The sequence below is a fragment of the Falco peregrinus genome, chromosome 5, assembly GCF_023634155.1.
Source record: "Falco peregrinus isolate bFalPer1 chromosome 5, bFalPer1.pri, whole genome shotgun sequence".
In the NCBI taxonomy this organism is placed as follows: Eukaryota; Metazoa; Chordata; class Aves; order Falconiformes; family Falconidae; genus Falco; species Falco peregrinus.
The window spans coordinates 112,620,818-112,642,359 of NC_073725.1; the positions used below are offsets into that span (position 1 = coordinate 112,620,818).

The window sequence follows — 21,542 nt, forward strand, 5'->3', positions numbered from 1 at the left end:
AAACTGTCAAGAACCTTCCAGAGGAAGAGATTATGAGCACCAGCAAGGACAATGCCTGGTACTGAAGGTACCTGAACAAGCCAAGCGAGAACTGGATGTTCCCTGCCAATCCTGCAGCTGGCTGTGCCCACAGTAACAGACAGAAAAGCTTCAGGGGTATGGGAGAGAGACCCCTGAGAAAGAACTGGAGAGGCAGAACCCAGGGTTCTCCCAGGAGAACCCCAGTGCATAAAATGACCCACGTTTAAACACTGGTTACTACATAAAATTAAAATAAAATCAGAATAACGTTGTATAGACCAGGCCTTGTGATTACCAGGATGTTGCAAAGAAAACATACTAGTAGCTTTATCCTTTTCTGAATCAAGATTCATTCTTAGCACAAAAACCCCTAATATCAATAGAAACTAAAAATACCACTTAGAAACAAATAACTTATTTGTTTATACAACGGAAGCATCCAGAGTCACTCAGATAGCAACATAATGAAAAAGGCACAAAATACTTCTAATAGCCAGTGATAAAAATCACAGGGGATATGATTACGAGGATAAGATCAGCAGGCAGGTTTTTGAAGAACTGTTATCTATACAACAAAAACCCAAGTCTATCCAGCAATTTGAAACACAGTAACATATTTGTAACCAGAGTTTGGGTTGAGTAGAAGAATAAGGACTGCTGTATTGCACCAGAAATAAACAACTATTTTGGAGAACTATAATAATTGTGAGTTGGCTGGATTTAAATTTTTTTTCAAACTCAGAAGGGATTTAAAGAGTGAACAAAAGTAACTTTGAGATGCTCATATTGTCAGTTCTGATGTGGAACAGAAAAGGCAGAAAGGTTGCCTTATTCACGTACTGCCTGCTCCAAATAAACTCCTGCTAAGTAGGTAACAGGAATTGTGTGGCCACTAGTAAGACAGACACAATGCCAGGAACACAACTACTTTAGCCCATGTGATGGATTTTATTTTATTTTTATACCTATATTTTTAACAAACATGGAGAGTCAGTCCTTTGGAGAATGGAATCAGCATATACTATGTCTTTGTTAAGTCTGTGATGTTTGCCTTATATCAGTTCCCAGCTTTTAAAGAAAAGCATTTACTCACAAATTATTTACCTGATGAGGAACAAGTCCAAGAGAAGTAGGTGGCTCATTCATTCTATCATCACTACTGCTAGCCACAGCATAACCACTGCCAAAAATCCAAGAAGGAAAATTAGAACAAGACCACATACTCAACAGTCAAAATTTCCAGTAAGTTTCAACACATTTTGTTACAGCTTACAGTTCAGAATCTGGAAAGGAACCTATCTGGAAAGTCTGTTTCATAGTAAGTAAGATTCAGCATGGGAATATAAAAACTCTTTTTCAGAATCAGTCTCAGACTTGTAACATACTCACATCCAACATCTAACTCACTTTTTCTTTCACAGATTTTGAAAGACAGAACTCAAGCCTAAATTCCATGATGCAGAATTTCAGAATAATTTTTGTATCAAGCCCACTTTGCAATACTTATCTTGAAGCCCTTCATGTGGCATATGTAGTTATCATAACTCATTATCAAATACACTTGAGCAAAGGAATGCCAAGACCCACTAACAGGAATACTTGCTGCTTTTGAAGTATTCTCAGTACTTTTCTACTTTTAAACTCAGAAGGAGAGACTGCCAATTTCCAAGACAAAAAAAAAAAAAAAAAAAGAATTGATGACCCAGTTCTCTCTTAAACACTATTAAATTACACTATTATAGTAGATATGACCTATACATGACATGACATTACAGGCAACATTACACCTACAGAATTGTCCTTAATGTGTACTTCCTCCTCCTTCTCCCCAAAAAATTAATATAATTTTATTTCTCAGAGAACACCTTTTGAAAGCCAATCCAGAAATGACTCACCCTTCTGGATGCTGTAAGACAGAAACCATTAATTCCACTGCAAGTGCTCCAGCTACCATAGCTAATCCAGGTCGACTGACTGTGCACTGCTGATCCAATGTCCGATCCCTGGTGGACTACAAAAAGAGACAATTCTGAGGGAAACAAAAAAAGGAACTCAAAAGTCACTAGCTGCCTTACTACACAAAACATCTCTACTTCTGTGCAAATAATTTCTTTAATCTTCCAAATAAAAGATAAGCTATTTCTTATTCCTCTATATATCAACATAAAACAAATCCCTTTAAGAAAAAACATTTAAAGGAAATAAAAATTCAAGTCACAACAAAAGATATATAACCACCATTTGCATAAGGTTCTACTCACATCCCCTGGTGCCACAACATCATTGCAGAAGTAGCAACCCAGTTTATAGCCGGGGATGTTTGAAAAGAGTGAGGATCCCAACAGATCAGAAGAACCAGAGGCATTGTTGAAACATGAATCATCAGATTCTTGCTGTTTTGGTTTCTTTAGTCCATGTCTCATAACAACAAATGTGTCAAATCCCAATGCAGCATTGATGACCAACTGTGAACAACAAAGAAAAACAGATTTTAAGCAAGCCAAAAGGGGAGGGGGAAAAAAGGCCTCAAGGTTTTATTCACTCTGAATGTCAAAAAAACCCCACATGCTGTAGATGGACCAATGACCTATTTACTACATAGCTATCCCCCTAGCCATAAACAACAGATTTTCTGATAGGTGCAAATTCTAGTTGTCAAGCATTTATAAAAAGCAAACCAAAAAAGTCAGTTTCAGAAATGCACAAACCATTACCTTTTTCTGTGTCTTTCAGGGAAGTTTGATACAAATTAATAACTCCCTCTAATGGTCAGCAAGTGTGCTTTGTGTAATGAAAGAAAAAAACCAGGAACTCCATAAATGTGTTGTGTTAGTTTACATCTGAAACTAGGTTCACACCAACTAACATTCAGTGTCTCACTAAAGTTGAAGCTGCTGTGCACTGATATGAATTAACATCCATGCATCCAAATTGGCCCACTATTCATACAATAATTAGTATCATTATTGAAAAGCTTGATTTGGTTCCAGCTCAGAATTTATTTTCAAGTTTGTTACATATTCTGTATATTCATATTCTCTAAGTGCTAAAATATTCCAAGTGCCACTTTAGTACAACAGTGGCTATTAATAACAAGATTTCGTGTAATTTGAAATTCTCTGTGTAGTCTTTTCAGTTCACTGTGGTCTGAAATACAACTCATTAAACACTGCTGTGTGACAAAGCAATGAAACAAGTCTGTTATCCAAAAAAAATTCTGCTCAGTGAGGAAAGCAATTAATGATTACTTATGGTCTTCATATGCATCTGTTTAGTCACATGGGGAGCACAAACAGCTGTGGTACACAATTACACTGTCATCATTTTCCCCTTTCTCTTCAGTTTGTGACAAGTGCTTAGAGTAATCTGAAGCTGTGTATGTTATGATGATAATATCAGAAAACCAATACTTAAACTAGCAGATTTTACTAAACTTACAGGCAATGATTTAGATATAGCAAAAAGCAAAAACAATTATACGATAATGACTACAGCCAGTAAAATACAAGGAAAGATATACTGCTTGATATGCAAATATTTTAGATAGAAATTGCAGCACAGTAGTTTGTCATTTTTCATTCTTATAGCCAGGAATTATTTAAAAGAGGGACTTTGAGGGAAGTTGTCAAGAATTAGCCATCTTAACTAGTAAGCTTGTGAGTTTCTTCATCATTCTCGGTATTTCAAATAATTTCTGCATATTCACTTTCAACCTTGTTTACTCTTTCCTCAGTCCTAAAGTAGAACTATGCTGCTGAATCTGTGGTAGCACAGCCAGGTCTACAGCAAACAAGTAAGAGATTGCATCTTCTCACTACATCCGCCTGTAAAGCCTAAAGATGGTATTCCCATTGCAAAATATTAATAACGTGGCACAGCAGGTATTATCAGAAATTAATAATACTGCTAAACACTTCCCACTGCAATAAACTTTCTCTCTCATCAGTTTACTGTCCAGCAACTATTTGAACTGATTGACTTATAATAAAAACCAACCAACCAACCATCTGTTTTTTATAGACACTGCGGAAAAGCGTACCTTCTGGCATGTATTTAAAAAAAAATGTAGTAAAATTTTAAAAGTTCCAGTGTTCAGCAGAAACAGGGATTTCACATCTGACACTGAGACTCAACATTTGAGTTTTGTGTTTGTCTAAGGTACTTGTTTTGAGAGGAAGGACTGCAGGAGTACCAAAGATCATCAAGGCAACTGAATGATTACATGGGGAAACCAACTCTTACTTCTACTCATGTACCGCTTATATAAGGAGAACTTGAATGAGGAGATTATCACTCACTATATTTTCATTTTCTGTGTGCCTGTTTTGAAACTTTGGGTCCAAACTGCAGCAGTGCTCAGATTTGCAGCTGTCATACAAATTCACAGAATCCCAGGCAGGTCGGGGTTGGAAGGGACCCCTGGAGAGCACCCAGCCCACCCCCTGCTAAAGCTGGCTCACCCAGAGCAGGCTGCACAGGGTCATGTCCAGGCGGGTTTGAATGTCCCCAGAGCAGGAGACCCCACAGCCTCGCTGGGCAGCTGCCCCAGGGCTCTGTCACCCTCAAGGGAAAGACATTTTTCCTCACATTCAGCTGGAACTGCCTGTGTTGCAGTTTGTGCCCGCTGCCCCTCGCCTGCCGCTGGGCACCCCTGCAGAGCCTGGCCCCGTCCCCTTGGCACTCGCCCTTAAGGTATCTGTGGGCATGGGTCAGCTCCCCCCTCAGCCTTCTCTTCTCCAGGATAAACGGGCCCAGCTCTCTCGGCCTTTCCTCAGAAGGGAGATGCTCCGGTCCCCTCATCGTCTCTGTAGCCTCCACTGGCCCCTCTCCAGTAGTTCCCAGTCTCTCTGGAACTGGGGAGCCCAGCACTGGATGCACACAGCACTCCAGGTGCAGCTTCCCCAGGGCAGAGCTGGGGGGGGGGGGGGGGGGGGGAATCCCCTTCCTCACCCTGCTGGCCACGCTCCTCCTCACGCACCCCTGCGTCCCACTGGCCCCTTGGCCCCAAGGGCATGCTGCTGGCTCGTGGGCAACTGGCCCACCAGCACTCCCAGGTCCTTCTCCGCAGAGCTGTCTCCCAGTAATGTTTATTCACATTTGAAGCAGAGCTCTCATCAAATATTTATCAGCCTGAAGTACACTGAAAAGCAGGTATGAGCATTTCAAGATTGCACTTTTTGAGATTTCAGTGCTGTGCTTGTTCAGTGACAGGGAAATCCATCTTCTCACATCCAAGTGATCTTATGAAAATCAAGTAACCAAGATGCAGTCAGACACACTATGCCACTAAGTAGCAGAGAACTGTCACAAAGAAATTATAAAATTTGCCCTCAAAGTACGATTTGAATACTGTAAGGTAAATGCAGCGGGGGACTGCTAACTAAGCAAAAATTTTAAAAATTGTTAGAAGAACCCTATCCTGACTGAACCAGATGGGGGGGGCTGCACATAAAACTGCATATAATGCTTACAACTACCAATCCTCATACATATGAAAGAGCAGGTTGGCACTTTCCAGTTTCAATATTCAGCTTTGCAAACTTCCTCTTTTTTTTGTCAGTTCTGTGCTGTTTTTAAACAGCTAAAAGAGTGCTGAAAGACCACAGCTGCAAACTGCAGAAAAAACAGTAGAATTAAGTAGGAACTGATAGTTATGGAGGTACATACACTCAGTTACACCTGAAGTTATACCTCACTGAAGTCCACACTAAGGGACACACTGATATTTTCACTGGCAGCATAGTTCACTAGCAAAGGGAAGTTCATCTGAGCTACAAAGACATACAAGCCTATTGCTCAGGATCAGAAATCTTTTTAAAAGAAGGAAAGAATGGAAGAAAATAATTTAAGACCTTGGCTTCAAAAAAAAAAAAAAGGTAATTTTTTGACTTGGAAAAAACCTGCTTGCAAAGCAGGTGCAGAGGAAATTTAGTTATGTTCAGATGAACATAAACTTCAGAAAGGGGAACATACTTGGAATTTGTAAGATAAAACTAGGTTGCAAATACCACAAATCTGCATTCTCTCTCTCCTTCCTACTGTCCTTTAAAAAAAAATAAATAATAATATAAACACAAAGAAAAGAAACTACAAACAACTAACAACTATTAGGAAACTAGAACTGTCATAGCTGGAAAATCACACAAGTTAGAAAAGACAAAAATCAAAGATTGAATAACAATACTGACTCAGCTGTGACACACGTATGTTTTCTTTTACTTTCGTGTTAAGTTCACAACTTAATAAATTGCTATGGACATCATTACATTTATACCACAACCTGCACAGGATGAGCACTGTGGTTAAGCTGACATGTTAAAAGCTTAATACTTGCATTTTCTGATTTTGTGCTATTTTAACTGAGCAAACATGAAACTGTATAATTCTTCAATTAAGAAATATCAAGATGACCTGAGACTGTTTTACTGAAGTCTACGTCATGATAGCAAGTAAGTGTTCAGGATAATTGGATTCTTCAGCAAAACCATATTTTCAACACCATTAATTTGGAGAAAGATGCTGCTTCCAGAACCCTGTGTGATTTAGAATACTCTTTCACAGGGGAAGTTTGAATGCCTCACTGTTTTCAAGAACAACATTCACACAAGACTAAAGTCTCTATCATTCAGATCTAAACCTCAGTAAGATTTGTAGAACAGGAAAAAAGGCTCAAAATCTTCTCCCCATATGCTTTTCTGATTCTTCCTGGAAAAATTTGGTTAACTTATGCTTTATTTCTCAGTCTGGTTCATATCACCAGGACTGTATGCTGACCACAAAAGACATTTTGAGTATATAAGCATTTACGCATATTGTCTCACTGTTCTCGTATACAGAGCATAATCTATAAGGTTTCAGATATCATTTTTTTAATATAAAAATTCATAATCTTAATTTCATGTACTGCAGCTCTCCCTTTTTCTTTGCCTGTAGCATGAGGGTATTACTTTTAAGCTACAGGAACAGCTGAAGCATTCAACACTACCTCAATAAGAGTCATAGGCAGAGTTTGGGTGCATTGGCTCAGCACAATGGTATGTTTTCCAATAAGACAATGAGGAAAAACGCAAAGTTAACTTTTAACCAAAAAAGTGTTGGCATACTTTTTAAAGTGCAGAATTCACTTTCTAATTTTTCACTTTTGAGACATATTTTGAAAACTTGGTTTCAGACAAATTTCTACAATTCACATCCCCTATCAGTCAATCATTACTGTAATGACTTTAGTCCTCCTTACTATGATTCTGTTATTATTAAATTATTTCTCTTAGTCTTACTATGAAATATGTACCCTTGGAGATACTCAAAAGATACTGACTAGACAAGACCCTGAGCAACATGCTGGAAGTTGACTCTATTTTGAACAGGGAGTTGGACCACATCACCTCCACAGGTCTCTTTCAACCTATATAATTCCATGACAAAAGTTTCTGTTTCTTCTTTTCAACATTCTCTTTTCCCGCCTTATACAGAATCTTTGAGGCCACAGAACGCAAGAAAAAAATTCCTGCACAATCACAACACGTAGGTCAAATATTTCGATTTCCCAACAAGTTCTTTTAGGTATACATAACTGGTTGATATGCAAGAGCTGAAATACACTGGCAAGGATATTAGCAGAGTATGGTACAATACCTTCCTCTTGCTGGCTGCAATGACAGTAGGAAGCCATCGACTCTCTCTAGTGTCCATTAGTAGGAAAACAACATCATGAGCATCAATAAGCTCTTCAAGTTTAGCCACATCCTTCTGAGCCTGTGCCATTGTTACTTCAGAAAAATTCACGGGGTGGCCTGGCATAGGGATGCTCATGTTATAGCCTTCTGAGCTCTGGATGGAGACAGACAGAAAACAACATATTAAAAAGAGAACTTTGTAACTGAATAGAATTAGCATTAAGTTCAATACAAAACTGTAGAGTACAAATTAAATTACTGTTTGGCAGAATGGCAACTTGTTCTTTACATCTCTCTGTGTATCAGGGCTGTGCACTAAAGCACAGTGCTGATGTTTCTGAGGGATTGGCAGGCTCAGCTGCTGTATTTATCCACAACGGAGCAGCTCAATGCAAACATACTAGTCTGGGTCATGAGAGCAGACCAACCATGTTCAGGTGGCATGGTGCCCGCACTAACAAGCTCAGTCTCTCAGAAGGTCTTATTAGGCCTGGGAAATCACTACAAGTAGGTGGCTGAACTGCTCCTCGTCCCAGAGGTTACAAACATCACTACAAAAGCAAGAAAACAGGTGTTACATATGATTATGATCATGCCATTAAACTTATATAAAACCATTGTCCTGGATTATCTTTGCAGCCACTTCACATGCAGTGTTAATGGGATGTACTTTACATTTCTGATATTGAGTATTGATTCAATTACAGTAAGACAGATGCAAAGTATCACACATTCTCCTCTTTGTTTAAAATTCTTTATGAGGAGAACAACAGTCTCTAATGATTTTCACGTAATTTGACCAGGCATACGTGAACTTGATATGGAAGAAAATCATTTCTGAGACTTGTTACCCCAGCGCTTGGATGTCTGGAGGCTTGCACTATGCAGATGCTGAAAGAGCTTGTTCCTATTGCAGAAACATGCCTCTTCCAACTCCGTATTTGGGCAGGGCATATTGAGCCAAAAATGGCTAAAGAGCCAAATAAGCATATACACAATGCATATACAACGCAAACAATTAACTCACTCATTTGGAAGTATGCTAGCACAATCTGTCAGCCATCTGCTGTAAGAGAATAATGGATCCTTCATACATGTTACAGAAGCACAGGCCTTGCCAAAGCCACTTGCTTGTCACTGTGCTGTAAGCAACTAACAATTTAAAAGCCAAAACTCAAAAGCTAGATCTAGCAAACATAAAATTACATGGGAAGAGAAGAAAGGAAGGTTGGTGGAATGTGCTTTTGTATAGACCAATTACATGCACAACTCATAAATCCAGGTGAGCCAAATAACCAGGGAAGTATACATTCTAAACATCATAAATACCCCTGAAGATAAAGAGACACATATAGCAGCTTGGGGAAATGCATTTGGGTAATGTCTGCATTAACCATATCAAAGGATACACCCTTTTTTTCCCCCCCTTCTTCCCCTCACACCCAAGGGGAAAAATGTAGAGTCCACAGTGACCTATATGCTGTTAACAGGGCAGCTCCCCTGTCTCCCAGTGAGAACATCTCTGTATCAACAGCAGACATTAGGTAATTATTGTCATTATCACCTCCAAAGAGCTGTGGCAGGAACACAAAATTTAATCCATGCTATATATGGGTGATGTATTTACGCATAACTCATCAAGCCCCTGTACTGCACATAAATGTTGACTTACTAGATAACTGACACTGTTGGCAACTTTGGAGGTCAATTTTTGTTTCAAAAAAATAAATGAACAAATAAACAAGTTATACACTAGCTGCACAGAAATACAGTAACAAGGTTTGTAAAATACTAAAATCTTAACAGAATTCAGAAAAAACAACAACTATCTAGTGACTGTAGCTGTAAGAATACATGAGACCAGCAGCTTCGATAGCTTCAATTCTACTTGAATAACTGTCCCTTGAAAAAAAGACACCAGTCGCAACTAAAGGTAGCTGAGGTATGCTTTTGCAGTCAAATGTGGGCAAAAAGAGCTAAAAGGGTACCTTGCAATGGCACATGGATATTATTTTAAGAAGTAGATGTTCATATATCCCCAAAGACAGAACTCATTCATCCCACAGAATTCCAAAATCTCAAGGAGTCTCTACACAAGTTTTGCTTAACTGCTCACAAAAAGGCTTAGATTTTAAGACCAGAACCTTCATACTCACAAAAGATTTAAAATGTCTCTGAATTACCTAAAACAATATAACATTTAGTTACCATGCCATAAAGTATTAGAAAAAAAGGGACTACAGTGACATGCAAAATCATAAAAGATAACGCGCTTTTCAACACTTTCATTGAGAGGTGACCAAAGCCATGCTTGAGAATCCATTGCTTGTGTTTCAGGTTTTTTTGTGTTTTTTTTTAAAGCAAACAGACATCAAAATATTACAATCTGTGGTGCTACCATAACTTTCTCCCCCATTTTCATTCACATTTCTATCAACTTTTTTGTTAAACCATGGCTCCGATCACTCAGAAGATATCTGTGCTCAATATATTTAAACCTGAACAGAACAATATATTTAAACCTGAACAGAAGTGTGCCATGGGAAGGTACACAGAAAATCAAGAAATGTGATGCTGCCATCACTAAATTGTTCTATTGGAAATACCTATGTAAAGTGGTCCCCTCATGCAATATAGTACAAAGGATGATAAAATGCTGAATACAATGGAGTTTCATGCCTGAATACTTCAGAAAATGACTGTATAAGACAGTCAATAAAGTTAAGTTCCACAGCAGCTAGGTGAATGACTCTGTGCATTACCTACTTGTCATAACAGGCTGTGAATCCATAAATTCTGCTATTTCTGAGTACTCCCTTCTTTTTATATTATAAAACTCTAAGCTACAGCTAATCGTAATCTTAGAAGTGGAATGGAACAAATCAAAGCTCCATGCCATTTCTTGTTTCATTTGCAATGATGAGGTGGTTACTCTCTTCCAACTAGAAAGGATGTAAAACTAAAAAAATAAAAATAAAAGAATTTACATAGAAAAGTCAAGCATTTCAAAGTCAACTAGGAGAAACTGCATTTTGTGTACAAAATATTACTCACAGTGAAATCAAAGAAAGTAAATTAAACTGCAAGTGAACTGCACAAAAATGTAAAACCAATTGTTCAAAAATGCCTTCAGAACCAGCATTACTGCTTGGACTCCCATGGGCTTGAAAGGACTGTGTGAGTTTCTGAACAGCAAGAGACAGCTTTGACTACTCCTTTAGTATAAGAGAAATGAGTGGGCTCAAAATCCAGGACAAATAATTTTTCATTCAAGGACATTTAGACTGATAAATATGGTTTTGATAACAAGCATCAGTGCAGTCTGCAGTAACAAATGCAGTTCCATTTTGAGAAGTCTAGCAAAGTCAGCTGGATTATAAAAATCTCCAGATCCAGTAGCTTCACATTTGTGGAGAAGAGGTATCATGTTTGACCATCAGTAAATATACAAAGAAACAACATGCTAGCATTAACAAGAATTAACAGGGCTTAACAGTAAAAACTCTGGTTCAAATAGTTAATATCGTGCTGACGGCATGTGAGAGTGGTGAGGTTTAAGCAGCAGACCGAGCACGGGACTGACAATAAGCCTTTAATTGGCCTGGGTAAAGTCCTGGTGCTTTGGGACTGTTTGGATGTGAAGCTACTGGATCTGGAGATTCTTATAACCTGAAGGCTGATCAGATGCGACCCATCCATGGCACCAGGAAACAAAAGAGAATGCATAATACTATGGAGATAATGTGCTAGAAAAACAGTGGTAGATGGTAGAGGTACCATCAAGTGGTAGATGCACAACCTTTGAGGCATATGGTAGAGAAAAAATTCTTACAGTACGTGTTGCACATTGTATATGCTACTACTGAACAGGAAATTATTTTTTTTCTGTGTATAACAAATGTCCCTACACTTATTGATACAGGCTCACTAAAGCATTGTTATTGGTTCCCCCTGATTACTGGGAGCTCTTCTCCAGGTTAACTTTTTTTTTTTTTTTTTTTAAAGCCTCCTCACAATCTCAAGATTCTATAGTACAGCCTGGTCTTTTGCTTTCTTGGTTATTTCTAACACCACCACTCGTAACACTAACTTTTGATCTTTATCTCTACATGCAAAACTGTATCATTCAGGATTCCGCAAACAGCTTTTATTCCTTCTAAATGAACCATTCATTCTTTCTTAATACTCCTGTTTTCATTTTCTCATGTTTAGGAAGCGAGAAATTATGTGACACAAACCCTAGTTAACATCATGTTGGTGCTCTGTGTGACACTGCACTGATGCTTTCTTCTCAGTACTTGTTCTACTGTTATATAGTCCTATAACTAAATTATTATCTCTCCTGGTTTTGGCTGGGGTAATTTTCTTCCTAGTAGGTGGTACAGTGTTGTGTTTTGCATTTAGTCTGCAAATAATAATTAACATACTGACGTTTGGGTTGTTGCTAAGTAGTGCTTACTCTCAGTCAAGGACTTTTCAGTTTCTATGCTCTGCCAGTGAGCAGGTACACCAGAAGTTGGGAGGGGGCAAAGCCAGGACAGCTGACCCAAACTACCCAAAGGGATATTCCATACCATAGACCATCATGTTCAATATATAAACTGGGGGGAGCTGGCTGGAAGGGGCCAACTGCTTCTGGGGGAGGGGCTGGGCATTGGTCAGTGGGCAGTGAGCAGTTGTATTGTGCATCACTTGGGTTTTATTTCATGCTCTCTTTTTGTCTCTCTTTCATTACAACTATTACAGAAAGGCATCCAAAACCTGAGCTGCATCAGAAGAAGCATGACCAGCAGGTTGAGGGACATGACCCTCCCCCTCTACTCTGCTCTCCTGAGACCCCATCTGCAGTACTGCATTCAGCTCTGGGGTCCCCAACATAAGAAGGACAATGATCTGTTGAGGTGAGCCCAGAAGAGGGCCATGAAGATGAACAGAGGGCTGGAGCACCGCTCCTTTGGAGACAGGCTGAGAGAGTTGGAGTTCAGCCTGCAGAAGAAAAGGCTCCAGGGAGACCTTATAATGACTTTCCAGTACCTAACGGGGCCTACAGGAAAGCTGGAGAGGGACTTTTTACAAGGGCAGGTAGCGACAGAACAAGGGGGAATGGCTTTCAACTGAAAGAAGATAGATTTAAATGAGATATTAGAAAGAAATTCTTCACTATGAGGGTGGTGAGGCACTGGAACAGGCTGCCCAGAGAAGTTGTTTATGCCCCATCCCCAGCAGTGTTCAAGGCTGGGTTGGATGGGGCTTGGAGCAACCTGGGCTGGTGGGTGGAACTAGATGATCTTGAAGGTTCATACCAGCCTAAACCATTCTATGATTTATGAGTATATTATTATTATTACTGTTTTATTTTATTTCAGTTGTTGAAGTGTTCTTATCTCAGTCCACAGGTTTTACCTTTTTTCCCTGATTCTCCTCCCTATCCCACTGAGGTAGCAGGGGGGAGTGTGACTGAGCGGCTGCGTAGCACTCAGCTGCCGGCTGGGGTTAAACCACGGCCATAGCACCAAGTAACAGTAACACTACAGTGCAGCAAGGTTAAATAAAATTCTAGGATCTTTCAGAGAGTCTCTTCTGATTTACTTATCAAAAATTCAGAAAGTGAAGTGTTTAGCAGTTTTTCATACTGGGGATCATTTTTTGATATTCAAATATTTATTGAGCTACTACTTAGTACTGATACTGATTTCACAGATAATAATAGGACCAATGCAGATAAAAGCCGAACAAAAGCTCAGAGCAATCCTTGGGTCAAACTAAACAAACATAAAAATGTTTAGAAATTATCGTCTGTAAAGCTTGTTCACAATGCTGGGCATCAATAATGGAAAAATCTATATACCACACTGTAACTCTTAATATTTTGACTGGTAACATAATCAGGGGCATTTTAAATACAGAATTGCATAACGAGTATGCATGACTTATTGTTACTATGTAAGTGGTTAAGATACTGTTTGCCAGCTGAGCTCTGGTAACTATAGCTACCAATCTAAGATAGCCTCAATTCCAAAACAAGAACTATAAACAGTTGAGTGACTTCTATCACATGCCAGATGAGTATTAAAAAATGTTGTTCATGATAGAGCAAGCTGAGACACTGTCTATATAGGCCACATCAATTCTTCCCCAAATGAAGACGGAAACTGGGAGAACTGCAAACATTTGTAGGGTTTGTTTTTAAACCTACTTGGTTTTCAGCATTGCAGATTAGGTGTGTTTGAACGTGTGCACTGAATAATGTATATATGATACACATCCCCGGAGTCAAAGAGGATAGAGGCTGCCATTGGTGGATCTTTCACCATGAAGTTTCTAAAACAACTTTAAAAATCGTTATTGTCTTTTGTTCCCTTTCAACTACTTCATTTTGATAGTAAGTTATTACAACCAGGCTCCCAAAAAGAAGAGTACTTTGGTCAAAGGCCAACACTGATATTTTTTCCAGGCTGCTACGAATTACTTCCCTTTTATGGAAGTTAAAGTATTTGCCTTTAATGTAGAAAAGCAACTTATATAAGGTTGCAAATTTTGAGTGTAAAGCATAATAGGAAATCTCAAGAATACATTTATTAGTGTCTTCAAGACCTTCTGAACCCCTAATAGGCAACTAATATGTCTACACTCACATTTAAGAGCAAAGTGGGAAAACACAGTATTAAAAGCAGCCACTACTGAAAGTTCCTTAGGACACACTAGACAGGAAAAAATTTTACTTCACCGCCAACAAGTTACAAGATGATTCAAATGATCCTCAATTATATTCATTATTACAAGTATTTTTGTCTCTATAATAAAGTTTAACAGGTACAGCGTACTTGAAGTACAATGCTTGTAATTTGTCAATAATCAACAACTGTGTAGTATTTTTCCCACTCATAAGGCTTAATTATTAGAACTTGGAATAGTTATTTAAAGTCACTGTTTCTCTTCCAAGGGACATATTAACACATTTGAAATACTGATCTTACCACTCCTGGGAAGATTTTCTGTAGCCTGTCTGCTGCTGCAAGTGCCTTAGGCTTCCCACCGCTGAGACAATCTTCAAACTCATACAGTGGCTGTCGTACTGGGTTGGAGTAGGAGATCTTCGCATTGTCCACAAATGTAATCTTCCTGACCCCCCAACCCTAAACGAGAAAGTAATTTAAGTAACAAATACAATGGGCTTAGCCACATACTTTAGAGTAATATCAGAAACTCAAGAGTTTTGTCCAATTTTTCTGGAAAGATCAAGGGTTTGAAGTTATTCGCAGTAACAACGTTATACTTGCACTAAAGTAAGAACAGAAAATTTGGTCTGTCCAAATATATCATCTAATAGTAATCCCTTAAAACCCTACTGAATTCAGTGGGATGTGGTAAACATCCCTGAAAGCAAACATCAGCACAGTTACTTCAAGTGCTTCACTGTGAATTTGATCTTTTTAGTTTGATAATTTGTTCCAGAATTTCTTGTTCACTCTTTTTAAGTAAATTCAGAATAAATTACTATTCTGTTTAGATTATCTTATATCTACTATTCTACCATTAGCAGAACTTCAAGTTATTTCCACTGGCTACAGATCTTACCTCTTTCCTGCAATTTATAATATCAACTAATATGTTTGATGTTTACTTTAATACAAAAGAATACATTTTTTTCCTTATGTGCCATGGCAGCGGCTCAAAAAAAAAATAATCAGAATTTACAAGAAACAGGATTATTTTTAAGATTAACTCAGGACTTACCATCAAGGTCCTTGCAACACTACAACCCAGTGTACCAGCTCCTAGAAGCAGACACTTGGCAGACACAATTTTTTCCAAATCAAGAGTAGGCACCAACCGCCAGCACATCAATTTCAAATTAAGATCCACTGATGACTCTGCTAACCTATGTACGAAATAAATAGCAACACGCTTCTGAATGTTGTTGTGTTTCTTCAACAAACCAATTACTTTTATTTCAACTGAAGAAGTTCAGTTTTGGTTTTTTTTTAAAGGAGAGAAAGAATTCAACAATGCAACATACAGGTAATATGAAAAACAAAGTCCCCCAAGCATACTTCCACCTAATGATACAGTGCATAGCAAGGAGTTCAGGAAAAACTTTTTTTTAGGTTGCTTGTTTGCTTGTGACACATACGGTATGCTCTTAAGGGTCCTAACCATAAAATTTTAACCAATCTGCCAATCAGACACACAGAAAAAACAGGCAAACAGCAGATGCCAAAAGTCGTTCTATATAAATACACACACAGTTCCTGACACTCCTTGGAACCTCCTCTTATAACCAATGTGTTGGCTGAACACTGCTAATCAACATTCTTATAAAAGCCGACTGCACTGCTCAAAAACAAAAGAGCAATTCACTATTGAAACAAGAATAAAAAGAGAAGTTTGTAGACATTTGACAACATGGTTATTAACCATGAAATTCTGGCAGGAAAGTGTTCTCTTTCAAAAGCTAGGATATACAGAAAAGGTGTCAGTTAGCCACTCTGGACTTGGTATAAAATCTACTAAAGCCACTTATTTCCTTACGAATTGGAAAAAGTCTCTAAGGACTTCTGAAAAAGGTGACAATCCAAAATTAAAATTTTAGTAACAAAATGATGCAAGCATGAAAACAAAAACAGCATCTCAGCCAAGATGCTGAGTGATAAGACAGAGACTATCTGTCCATAACCTTTTGTTCTTTTTTAAAATTAACTGGTTTCCTGTATTCAGTTACATCTGTCCTTAACATGAAATATTACACTTGCCCCCTAAAAAACATGGTTAGTTCTTTTTGAAAGTTTTAGAAAGAAAATGAGGTAGGAAATCCATGCTCAACCTAGTGTCAGATCTTTGTATTTGTCAGAACAGAGGGTGTTAAAACTCCCATCATGTCAGATCATCACAGTTCTCAGATTCCTGACAGTTTCATTCCCTTATACACCATAAACTTTTGCAGTATCCAGTAAATTTTTTGTTCAATGAGGATTTAAGATGGCAGTTGCCAAGGTTGGCATATTACCAACAGTCTCTGTGGGAATTAACAGAAGTGAGCATGCATACAAGTAAAGGTCAAGTTTACTTACAGCATTTGCTTAAAGAATTAAGAACTCTCAAATGAACCTTCTCTAATATCTTACGAACATACTGTGAATTGCCACAACTGCAAGATGAAAATGGCTTAGCTTGGTAAGTAAAATGTTAATCTAAATCATTAGATCAACACACTCCCACAGTGTTTCAAAGTCAAGAACACACATGTAGTCCGTGAAAGCAGATGAGCCGACAGGCTCTGCAATGAGGCTGTTTTCAATCCATTGCCCATACATGATGTACAGAATGATAAAAATCACTAAGGTGATGTTTCCTGAGCTCTTTCCTGTCACACTCGTAACAGTTCCAAAAGGCTGAACTTTCCTCCATGCTTATTTTCATTATTTAATAACCTGCAAGTTATAGAATTCTATGAAAACCACAGGCCTGTAACACTATGAGCTACATTCCACTCCTTTTTAAATATAATGCATTTGAAATTTTAAGCTAGAGTCAAAAATTGCAAACACTTCTGCTGCATGCAGTGCACTCACTCTATTAAAGACCTTACCTCCAATATGACAATCCAAACAATGCACAGTATATGTTACTGCATATTGTTACCTAACAGAGACAGATAGTCCTTGAACTTCACACTTCAACTTGTTACGCCTTAAGCCCAAGTAAAGAAAACCATAGAAACTGAAAAGATAATAAACAAACCTTTTTGGATCCATGCATTCACTGAGATTCACCATCCTTGGACCTATGGCTCCCTTTGGGTTTTTCTCCCATCCAACAGCTTTGGGACAACCTGTTTGACATGAAAAAAAAAACACAGGAAGGCAGAAAGAAAGAAAGAATGAAAGCCTTAATATCACAGGATAGAATAATGAAATTTTGTTGGATTTAACCTTCTTGGAAAAAAACAAACAAATTCAAAACCTATACTTAAATAATCTGCATCTTAACAACCTAGTGTAAGTTGCTATACAAATTTTGCTGGTTTACATCAACTGAAAGCACTGCTTCTTGGAGAAGTCCTTTACTCTCAGGTGTTTGATGTGTTGCTTTTGTCTGTTCAGCTTGCTTCAAATTTAGGACAGAGATGGCAAGCCTCATCAAGCCTCCAGATCTTTAATGTCAGACCAGTAGGTTCAGACTCAGTAAATCCGTAATTCAGAACTCAGTATATTTTGAAAGTTCAACCATCTTTTCACGTTCCCTAGACCCCATCTATAAATTCAGTAAAGAATTATATATCCTAATTATATAATAACTATATTTTTATATATATGTGTATATATATATATATATATATAAAATAACCAAAGTATTCAGAACTTCTTGGATGAAACAGAAATTTTGTGATACTGTCCTGTAGACAGAATTTAAGATTATGTTCTAATGTTACAAGTTTATTGCTTGGACATACATCTGCCTACCTCACTATGGGATTGAAGAAACAATTCCCACTCTGTAGCAGACTTCTATCATTTTAGAAATATACAGGGAAGTTTGCATCATATAAATTCACTATCATATGCATTTTTTCTAGCTGAGGGCCTGCATACAAATTTAACAAGAAAAAAAAAGAGGTTAATTGCCTGGCTTTTGTATTTTGTATGACACTAGGACTCTTCTTTTTTAAATCAGAAACAGAATATAAAGAGAAAAAAAATAAAAGAAAATATGGTCTCTTTTTTCTTTTTTGAAGAAGGAACCATTTGCTTTATAGACATTTAACAGAAATTCAAACAATTTAAAATGCATTTGAGATAACTTAGCATAAGCAATGATTTAGTATTATTAATTTTTTTCCCATCTTCACACTGATTGAGGAGAGGGAAAAAAATGGGAAAGGATTTTTTTTGGTTTTTTTAAAATGGATTACCTGGGCCAAGGGTTCTCTGTGGAAGTTTTATTTCAAAGATAATGCTGTGTGTTATGTCTCTCACCCCTTGCATGGTCCTATCTCTGAAGCAGAGCACTTCAACTGACTGGAGGATGCTGCCCCTGCCAATTAAAAAAAGATAAAGACAGGGACATGCAACTTCTTTAATAGGAAAGGGACTGCTTTTAAACACTGTTTCACACAGGTTTAGTCTCCGGCAGATTCTGAATAAGGCTTTTTCTATTAGTACTGGAACACTGTTGTTATAATCATGTATAAATAAAAACAATTGCTTAGTATGTGAATATGACTAGTTTGTTGTGAAACAATAAAGAAGTGACACTGTCAGCCTGTCTTCTCTCATTTACACAATGCTGCTGGACAAACTGTGTAACTGAGGAATAAAAAGCAGGAAAACACTAGAGCACACGTGCAGTGACATGATGTACTCTGCCACAGCAAAAGCAAGACCCTCCTAGTTCGCAATATAGTATCATTTTTCCTCCTTATGATTCAAATCTCCAAATCAAACAATTAGAACTTCAGTGCCTAAAAACCTCTGAATCCCAGAATGTGTAAAGCTCTCTGGGCACTTACACATCCTTCTATGCTACAGTTCAGCTAGCAGCCCAGAAAATGCCACATCTAACTGAGCATTTCTTCTCCCTGCTCTTTCCTTTGTAATAAAAATGTTAATGCCAAAACTATGAAAATGGAAATTAATTACAATTTTGTTACAGCAACTCAAATTTATTTGGTATTTTAATAGACATTTTTTTGCCAAATACTAAGTGTAAAACTATGTCCTGTCTTCCCAACTTCTACTCAACTAAAAATTCAAGGAGGTACACTACAAGAAAACCTAAGAGTATTTGGTTTTCAAAATTTCGGTCTACTATTACTTGGCACTATTATATAATATCATAGAATACTTTAAACAAGATCTGAAACAGCTAGAGGGTATTGGCAGGGTCTGAAGCATGTATTTCCAGGTACATGCCTTCATGTGGGGATCAGGAATAATAGGAACTTGTGACTGACATAAGTAAAAACCAAAATAATATACAAAATCAGAAACACTAAAAGTGAGTCATGTCAAAGTTAAAAGTTACATCTCAGGTGACTGATGGCAGAAAAGTGCCATGGGGGGAAAAAAATGCCTAATTTGATATCAACCAATACATAATCTTTGTGGGAAAGAATAAAATAGATACCATTTGTGGGCTGCCAGGATCAGGAAATTTCTCAGTGGCCATCCTGGATTGTGGGATAAATTACATGGATCATAAACTCCAACTGTCACCTGCAAATAAAATTGCTCTAAATAAGTCATCTATCCATACAGATATTCAGTTCACAGTAAAAGTTATCTGGCATTTTTAACTTGAAACTCCTGGACACAGAAGGCCTACTCACACATTTTACATATTTACAAATGTTTAACACATGGACACATGAGATTTCAGTCAAGCACCTGCCACAGCTGTGAGATTTGTTCAGTTTAGCTTCTTTATGGACATTTACTTTTCACTACAGTATGTGCACCTTCATTACCTTCCTTAAGCACACTATTATGGGAGAAGCCCAAAACCTGAAGACTTGCTCTCAAAAAAAAAATTCTGTATTGATTTTCGGGATGATCAAAAAGTGAAAGGGGACAGGCCAGCAAGATGTCAAGTCAAAGGAAAAAACAGCATAATCCCTTGTAAAGCCAACCTTTAAAATGGGACCTAAATAAAGGAACTGGACGTTCTGTCTCTTGTTCAACCAATGTAATACCATACTCATAATTGAGGCATCTAAACTAGGAGTTTACTTCACAATCAATGCAGAACCAAAACATCCAGATATTAGAAAGGTGCCACTGCCTGCCTTTAGATACGCTGAAAGTCTGAACTCAGCCATCACTAGCGATACCTGTATCTCTCACATCTACAGAGCTCTTCCCTCCTGCTTCTTTGCCTATAGATGGGCCTAGAGTGTCTGGTCACAACTCTGCCACATCTGTGAGGTGTCCCTAGAACAGTCTGAAATGCAAATGAGCCAATCTAATGGATGCAAATAGAAGAAACAGCGGCCCACTCCCCATCCCTCCTCCCAGGCATACACTGCTGCTGTTTTGCAACTGCTGACTCAAGCAGGCATAAGACCCCTCAGTAAGTTCATTCAGTTTCATAAACTAGCAGAAAATTCACTCAGCAACAGAAAAAACATATTTTACTTCCAGGGGAGCAAGTTCAGCTGGCTTACTTAAATACAAACAAACTCTACAGGCAGTATTGATGCAATAAATCTTATCCGACAGATCTAAAATTGTAGTGTTTCCCTCCAAAGTGAATGTTAATGAAGAAATATATTCCAGATGATTGCAGATTTCTCTCATATTGACAACATCCCCATATAATTAAGTACAATCTTATCTGTGGCCCATTACTGTAGTTACACTACCATTTAAAATCTCAACCTTTACATTCTTGTTTTACTAAGAACTGTGGACCTAGGTCTTCATTTCAGAAAAACAGATTTGGAAAACCAAAAAAATAATTGAAGACTGAGTACTGTAAAAGAGAACTAAATTACTTTTATAAAGTGTTACAACGCCTCCTTAAAAAAAAACAAACATTTTTGCACTTACTAGCTCTTCACCATAACTCAGTTTTATTTTCTAACACTTCAATGACATGAAAGATTAAAAAGTTTGAAGTTCACCAAAAATAGACAGTAAAGCATTCAGAAAGGCCTAGCAAATGTCACCAGCTGAGCAACATGATCCTAAACAGAACTCAATGTACATAAACACAAGCCAACCAAGCCAGTCAACTCTTGCTGTGATGACATCTGCTTCATGTATCACTGTATTTCTTCCCTAACTGATAGCAATGGATAGTACTCACCTCACACTCAAAGGACATGCATGGTGTCTGCATTTAACA

At 37.9% G+C, this 21,542-nt stretch overlaps 1 protein-coding gene across 7 annotated transcripts in view; it reads right to left on the bottom strand.

Annotated features, from left to right (window-relative positions):
* Positions 1 to 21,542, bottom strand: part of ATG7 (autophagy related 7) — a 122,602-nt gene that overhangs the window by 90,713 nt on the left and 10,347 nt on the right. For all 7 annotated transcript variants that reach the window (XR_008747351.1, XR_008747350.1, XR_008747349.1 and 4 more), the window contains exons 8-16: positions 19,824 to 19,912; positions 18,610 to 18,731; positions 17,439 to 17,529; positions 15,435 to 15,579; positions 14,675 to 14,833; positions 7,657 to 7,851; positions 2,283 to 2,486; positions 1,917 to 2,032; positions 1,126 to 1,201 (exon numbers count right to left, since the gene is read on the bottom strand). Coding sequence is in view for 4 of the 7 variants with exons in the window: in XM_055804946.1 (XP_055660921.1) it covers positions 1,126 to 1,201; positions 1,917 to 2,032; positions 2,283 to 2,486; positions 7,657 to 7,851; positions 14,675 to 14,833; positions 15,435 to 15,579; positions 17,439 to 17,529; positions 18,610 to 18,731; positions 19,824 to 19,912 (1,197 nt within the window). In the remaining 3 variants the exon portion in view is untranslated. The remainder of the gene's footprint in view (positions 1 to 1,125; positions 1,202 to 1,916; positions 2,033 to 2,282; positions 2,487 to 7,656; positions 7,852 to 14,674; positions 14,834 to 15,434; positions 15,580 to 17,438; positions 17,530 to 18,609; positions 18,732 to 19,823; positions 19,913 to 21,542) is intronic.